The sequence below is a fragment of the Alligator mississippiensis genome, chromosome 13 (genome assembly GCF_030867095.1).
Source record: "Alligator mississippiensis isolate rAllMis1 chromosome 13, rAllMis1, whole genome shotgun sequence".
Classification (NCBI taxonomy): Eukaryota; Metazoa; Chordata; order Crocodylia; family Alligatoridae; genus Alligator; species Alligator mississippiensis.
The window spans coordinates 47,092,823-47,100,649 of NC_081836.1; the positions used below are offsets into that span (position 1 = coordinate 47,092,823).

The 7,827-nt window shown below is 46.0% G+C and overlaps 1 protein-coding gene across 2 annotated transcripts; it reads right to left on the reverse strand.

Moving 5' to 3' along the window:
- Positions 1-52: 52 nt before the first annotated feature.
- On the reverse strand, positions 53-7,775 carry AIMP2 (aminoacyl tRNA synthetase complex interacting multifunctional protein 2). Of its 2 annotated transcripts, none has more exons than XM_014610723.2 (4): positions 7,682-7,775; positions 1,972-2,178; positions 1,087-1,318; positions 53-597 (listed from the first exon to the last, which is right to left on the reverse strand). In XM_014610723.2, the coding sequence occupies exons 1-4, from the start codon at positions 7,694-7,696 to the stop codon at positions 212-214; spliced, it is 840 nt and encodes a 279-aa protein (XP_014466209.1). In that variant the 5' UTR covers positions 7,697-7,775; the 3' UTR covers positions 53-211. The 2 variants fall into 2 exon arrangements, with proteins under 2 accessions (XP_014466209.1, XP_014466208.1); XM_014610722.3 differs by having other exon boundaries at positions 7,571-7,737.
- Positions 7,776-7,827: the final 52 nt, after the last annotated feature.

The window sequence follows — 7,827 nt, forward strand, 5'->3', positions numbered from 1 at the left end:
CTATTTTTGGAACATTTTAAAACCCCCACACAAGGAATGTCACACTCAAACAGCAACTCTGAGGACTTTATTGATATTAGACTTTACAAGTAATAATGAGAAAATTCAGTCCACTGTTTGTTTATCAAGTACATTTCAAGAAAGACCATCCCAGCAGACATGAGGTGGAATAAAATTAAAATTACACTTCCCTCCTATGAAGAATGTACAGTTACTTCAATAGTCTAAGAACAGAGTTAAAAGGTGCCAGATTCTCACATGATTTCATCCACTTATGCACATTAACTGGAACAGCATTGGAGCTACCCGTCTGCTGAAGTGCACACCATGCCACAATATCTGCTACAGTGAGTTCACTTCCCACCAGCCAGGGTGTCTTACCAAGGCTGACATTCATGGAGCGCAAGACTGCTGCTTTTTCTTTATTGCTTCCTTCTTTCAGCTGGAAGATGGCTGTATCCACCCAGCTGTCTATTAGAGTTGAAGTGACTGCATTGTATTTCTGGCCAAATAAGGAGAACAGAAATCTAGCAATGTTCCCTTCTCCTTCTATAGGACACATGGTTTGAATACTAAACTTCATTTGGGGTTTTGGAACTGAAATGAAAACAAAAAGAAAAAAGTGAACACCACAAACTAGTTCTTAATAGGAAAAGATAAATAATGAAGATAGTTCAGTTCTTGGTGAGCCTAGCAGCATTTTCTACTGCTGAAGTTGTTGCACTGAAATCAGGTCTATGCTGTCTTTATTTTGTGTGTGCATCCTTGCCCACTTGTTTTCTATAGATTAAGTGGTTAAAAAATCATGCACGTGGAAACTTCCTGTTTCCTATAAGGCAGCCATTCGCAACCAGGGTGATGCAAGATCCTTTTAAGGGTACCATGCAATATTTAAGAGTGCAAACAGCTACATATGGATTCACAACATAAACCCAGAGATTTCCAAATCAGACTCAAAGAACCCCTCCATAACTTTTTTGAATGAGCAGCATCCCATTTTAAAAATGAATTATCCTGGTTGATAAGCACTGCTGTAGGGCAACAAATGAGGGTCATAAGTAATAGATAGGTTAGATGCCTTCTTACCATCCTTCCAAATGAGAGTAAATCCAAACTGGTATTCATGACGCGACTGTTTTTTAGTCTGCTCACCAAAGCATTTCAAAAGGTTTTCTGGTACTGACTTTACCGATGAATGTGTATGAACAGCTGACAATATTTTATAGTGTTCACACAGCAAGCTGTGCAGTACTAGTAGTGACAATGGAGGTAGAGAAGGGTTTGCATTGATCACAATATCTTTCAGAGCACCATAACCCTGCAGCAAAAGTAAAATATTAACAGATGTTAATTTAGCACTGCCAAGACGCTCGTTTTTGGTGTGCAACAAGAATCCACTTGCCCAAATTCATGCATTCTAAGCCAGCTGTTGTCAACCTGGGGGTACTTGGGAAGGCCTCAGGGGATACATGGCAGCAGCGCGGAGAAGCGGGGACACTTCCAGCTTTGCTGATGGCGCTCCCGGTTTCACTGCTGTGCGCTGGGGCCCTCCCACCTGCATGTGCTGTGTGGCACCGCAGACGGGTCTGCAGTGCCACATATACCATATGTCCGCACTTGTCTGGACGTGGCCAAAGTGCTAATGAATTAAACCCTGGTCCCATTTGAACACGTAAACTTCAGTAGAAATGAGATTTAGACTCATGTTCGTAAGTTCCAGTATCCAGTTTGTTTTGGAATTGTGATCCAGAGGTCATAAACAACCCAAAATTAACATTTTATTTTGAAGCATGCAAAGAGTTCTGTTCATTTAAGTTTTGAGTATCCCAAATTTTACTCAGTCTGCAGCTTCTATCCCGACCCTTTCCAAATCTGGATGCAAAGCAAATATAACGACTTCTCAGACATAGCATTAAAGGTAACTGATTAATTGATACAGTAAATTTGTTGATAATAAGAGATGGTACTTACCTTCCCAAGCATTGAATCCAGATCTGCTGCATTTGCTGTCAAAGGAGAATATTCATCAGCTTGGATAATATTTGTTACATCAAAGTCAGCATCTGGTGTTTGTATCATCTTTGAGAGCCCATCAACAGCACTTTTAAGTTCATATAAGCGTTTTAATATCTCTTCTTGGCGGGATTCAAGTGCCTGAAGTGATGGGTCAACCTCTTCCTAGGAAGACATTTAAATTTTCACTTAATAAAGTCAGCACAAATTCTAGATTGTTTAAATAGTCACATCACATATCTCAGATATTAAACTCATTTGTTGGTGACCTATATATTCCTATGAGCAGAAGACTGTTTAATATTAGCTTAGAAATATGCCCGTTATTTAAATAGTTTACTAAAATCCTATTGGTTAAAATATCGCAAGTTTTTAAAAACTTAGTTTCATGTGTTGATAGCTGTGTCTACATATTAGACATTTTCAGTCCTAACTGATCCACACAGATACTTTTTAGACACCGGAAAACATCAGATTTTCATAAATGCAGAGACCAAACAAAACAATCATGCTTTACCAGCTACTTCCCTCACCTTAAAGTCACAGCTGGTTCTGAAGTTTGTGCAGAAGCTGCCATACAAGAAACATTTTCTTAGAAATGAGGGAGTAGAGTCAAATGCATAAGAGTAAGGCAAGAGGGGAGGCTTGGAGGTTTAGTTCAAGAGGTTTTAGATGGGTTTTAGGCAAGCTGCCTTCTGTGGTAGTGTTCCCACCAGAAAACAGAGCTAACTCTTCTTTCTCTAAAGTACTTTGAGTTCCTCAATAATAACGCAAGCAAACTATGAAAGACTGGTCCATGTTAATTTTTAAGCAGGAGATTGCAGCAATATTACTGGTCAAAAAGTCAAATGCCAGAGAATTTAGCTCAGGGGTAGGCAACCCCTGGCATGCATACTAGCATGGTATGCAAAAGCATTTTGCTTGACGCACGTGCCTTGTGGAAAGGGCTGCAGCTGCTCCGCCACAATAAGGACCAGGCCCTTTGCAGTTCCCCTATCTGCCCCTGGCATGCCAACACTTACCAGTTGAGGTTGTAGCTGGTTTTGGCATTCACCCCAAAAACGACCCCTGTTCTATCTGCATAACACAAGTACTGAACATTTTGGTGCTAAAGGAAGTTGGCCGAGTACACACATTATTGACTAATGCAAACCCTACTGTATTATTCTAGATTTACTCAGCTTTATTTTAAGTACTTGGATTTACTCAAAACATACAGGCATTAGGAAAAAAGCTACTGCTAAAACTCTACAAAAAACAGTAAGAAACATTCAAGGGCCCTCAACAGGACACTTGCCTGCCTGTATACCAATGCCAGGAGCCTGAGGAGTAAACAGAAGGAACTGGTCCTCCTGCTAAACAAGAATGACTATGGCATCATAGGGATAACAGACCTGGTGGGACTCCACCTATGATTGGGCCACAGGTATAGATGGCTATACCCTGTACAGGCATGATCATGCAGATAGAAGGGGTGGGAGCGTAGCTCTTCATGTCAAGGACAACTACACATCCCTGCAAATTGACACTGGCACCCAGGAAGGACAACTGGAGTCTCTCTGGGTTAAAATATGCGGGGAACGTGGCTCAGGGGACATCATGGTAGGAGTCTACTACAGACCTCCTAACCAGAAACAAGAGCTGGACCAGGAATTCGCCAGGGAACTGGCTGAGGTGACACACTCTCGGTACACGGTTATCATGGGAGACTTTAACTACCCAAACATTTCATGGGAAGAGCACTCGGCCAAATCCAATCGGTCGCAAAGTTTCTTTAAGTACATGGATGAGCTCTACCTGACCCAAGAAATCTACGTGCCGACGAGGTAAAGCGTTGCTGTACCTAGTATTGGCCAGAGGGGATGATCTAGTCAGTAACCTAAGAATCGATGGAAAGCTGGGTGACAGTGACCACAAGCTGATCTCCGTTACTACCCATCGCAAAGCTGGCAAGTCAGTCAGCAATACAGAAGTCCTTGACTTCAGGAAAGCTGACTTTGACAAGCTCAGGAGGCTCACTGTCGAGGCCCTAAGGGACCACGACTCAACTGGCAGAGAAGTCCAAGAGTGGTTCCTCCTCAAGGGAGCAATCCTGATAGCACAAGGGATGGCCATCCCATGTTGGAGGAGGGGTAGCAAAAGGGCACAGCAACCCCCTTGGCCCAACCAGCAGGGAACTTGAAGACCTCCTACGCCTCAAAAGAGAGACTTATAAAGGATGGAAGGATGGAAGTACCACCAAGGAGGAGTACTCAGCACTAGTCTGTACCTGCAGTGAGCGGATCAGGAAAGCCAAGGCTGCAACCGAGTTTCATCTGGATACACATATCAAGGATAACAAAGTCCTTTTCCAGATATGTAGGGAGTCGGAAAAGAAGCAAGGGTAACACTGGACCCCTACTGAACCAAATGGAACAGCTGATAACTGACACTCAGGAAAAGGCCAGTCTGCTCAATGGGTACTTTGTGTCGGTCTTTCATCAGTCCAGTGGGAAGGCCCTGCCTAGCAAGATGCGGGACACCAGGGTGAGGGCGTATTTATACCCAGCATCGATGTTGATCTAGTAAAGGATCCCCTAGAGAGGCTGGACACCTACATGTCAGCTGGTCCTGACAGATTACACCCTAGAGTACTCAAGGAGTTGGCAGATGTCATAGCCCAACCATTGGCAAAAATATTCGAAGATTCGTGGCGCTCAGGTGAAGTACCTGAAGACTGGAAGAAGGCCAATGTGGTACCCATCTTCAAGAAAGGGCAGAAAGTTGATCCCGGGAATTACAGGCTAATCAGCTTGACCTCAATCCCTGGTAAGATTCTGGAGAAAATTATCAAGGAGACCCTTCTGGATAAGCTGGCTGAAGGCAACATCCTCAGGGATAGTCAGCATGGGTTTGTCATGGGTAGGTCTTGCCTGACCAATCTCATCTCCTTCTATGACCAGGTGACATATCATCGGGACAAGGGAGAAGAGATTGAGGTCATATAGCTGGACTTTAAAAAAAACTTTTGATCTGGTATCCCATGACCTCCTCACGGAAAAAATTGGCCAACTGTGGCCTTAGCTTCACCACAGTCCGATGGCTGGGTAATTGGCTCCAAGGTCGGACCCAGAGAGTAGTGGTCGATGGTAGCGAATCATCATGGCGCTCCGTGACCAGTGGTGTCCCCCAAGGCTCTGTCCTTGGACCGGTTCTTTTTAATATCTTTATCAAAGATGTGGACATTGGTGTCAGAAGTGCACTGGCTAAGTTTGCCAATGACACTAAACTTTGGGGCATAGCATCCACACTTGAGGGCAGGCTAGTGATTCAGGCTGACTTGGATAAACTTAGTAAGTGGGTGGATGCAAACCTGATGACATTCAATATTGATAAATGTAAGGTACTCCACCTCAGGAGAAAAAACCCACAGCATACTTATAGGCTTGGCAGTGCTACACTTGCTAGCACCACGGCTGAAAAAAGACTTGAGGGTCATGATTGACCGCAAAATGAACATGAGCCACCAATGCGATGTCACAGTTGGCAAAGCAAACAATACTCTGACTTGCATCCATAGATGCTTCTTAAGTAAATCTCAGGATGTCAACCTCCCGCTGTACTCAGCCTTGGTGAGGCCGCAGCTGGAGTACTGCATCCAATTCTGGGCTCCTCAATTCAAGAAGGATGTGGAGAAGCTTGACAGTGTCCAGAGGAGAGCCACGCACATGATCAGAGGGCAAGAAAACAGACCTTATGAAGAGAGGCTGAGAACCATGGGACTCTTCAGCCTGGAAAAGCGCAGGCTCAAGGGGGACCTGGTGGCTGCTTATAAGTACATAAGGGGTGTACATCAGGATGTGGCAGAACATCTGTTCACCAGAGTGCCCCAAGGTAAAACAAGGACCAACGGTCATAAACTCCTCCAAGACAGTTTTTGGCTGGACATAAGGAAAAATTTCTTTACTGTCCGAGCCTCTGAGACCTGGAATGGACTCTGTCCAGAAGTGGTGTAGGCACCTACTCTGGACTCATTCAAGAAGCGTTTGGATGCTTATCTTGCTGGGATCCTGAGACCCCAGTTGACTTCCTGCCTCTGGAGCAGGGGGCTGACTTGGATGATCTTTGAGGTCCCTTCCAGCCTTAATGTCTATGAAATCTGAAATTCTTAATTAGCCTATGTATTTGCACCAAAATTAATTGATTCACATTTTTTATTTTGGTGCAAATCCATCTGTTCTTCCCTTTATTTGACAGGAAGGGAGTCCTGTTTCATTTTAACATGCAAGTTAGATGGTACAAAAACTCTCAAAAGGAACATAACTCTCTGCCCTACCGTAGGTAGGAAGGCTGTGCACAAACTTAGGATATCATTACTCTATAGTTACTGTATTTAAATTTAAACGTTAACTTGCAATTTAAAGGCAAGAAGCACATAATCTTAAGGGAAAAAACCCTTATATTTTTGGGGCACAATGCTGCAGGAAAAGATTAGTTCTATTGCATGTCTATGATTACCTTCCCGTCTCAGTTTTCTGATCTGTAAGATGGGGCTAATTATACCAATATATCTTTCAGAGATGATATAAGGACTGATTAATCTCCATATTGGGCCTGAGTGGATGAAATGCTAAGTCCCTGGAAAAACTATTAAACAAGTTATTAAACAATCAGTTTACAGTCACCTACAAGATAAAAAGTGGCATTGTCAAACTAACCCAATTCCCTTCTTTATATAAGGGAAACTGGCCTAGTGAATTAAGGGAAAACAGAAGATAAAGCATAACTTTAAAAAAGCTTGTGATGGGAGTCCTGCATCTCATAAAGAAGATAAGAAAATATTGTCTAGATTAAATTCTCTTAAGGTAATTATGACCCATGGATCAACAATGTTCCCCAAAAAATGTAGTGATCACTGCCAGTCCAATGCCTTATCACTCTGTGGCCAGGAAAGGGGGATTGCAAGTGGTCTGAAGGGGTCTGAATTGTAGTGGTGCACCGACACACCAGTCTGATACCAGATTGGCACTGATACAAAGAAAATTTATTATGTCGGAAATTGGCCCTATCAGGCCGATAATCTGGCTGATAAATGGCCCGTGCACGTGTGCAGCCACAGTGCAGCCCGGAGAGCTGCCTCCAGCTGATGAGTCTGATGTGGTGGAAAGGGGAGGTTAGGAGTGTGGGGGCGCAGATCAAGGAGCCCGCAGGGAGGGAGGGAGGGAGTGGGGCAGGGGCAAGCGCTGCCACTGGACTGTCTCCACCTTGCCCACATCCTTTCTGTAGTGCGGGACCCAACACTGGACACAGGGCTCCAGGTGTGGCCGCACCAATGCACCCCCCTCCCCCGGCGAAGGCGGCCTCACTTCACCTTCCTCCGAGTCGGCCGCAAAACAGCAACCAGGCGCCTCAGCGCGGACGGGACCATCGTGATCCCCCCCGGCAGGAACCCGAGCCCGGCCGCCAGCCCCAGGCGGGAAGCGGGGCCTGCGGGCGGCCGCACAGACCCTCCCTACCCCCGCCCGCCTCCCCCCCACAGACAGGAGCCGCTGAAGCGGGGCGGCCCCTCCGCTCCTACCTGGGGCGCGCTGGCGGCGGCCGCGCCGCGGTGCACGCAGGGCAGCCGGTACATGCAGGTGGGGAGCGGCTCGGCCAGCAGCGCGCCGGGCCCCCCGTGCACGGGCCTCACCTTGTACATGGGCATCCCGGCGCACACGCGGCAGCGCCCCTACTGCCAGCCCGGAAACGGCCGAACGGCTTCCGCCCCGCCCACCCCCTCCCCCGATTGGGCGGCGGAGCCCTTCCGGGCACGAGGACAACTCTCCCCGATTGGCC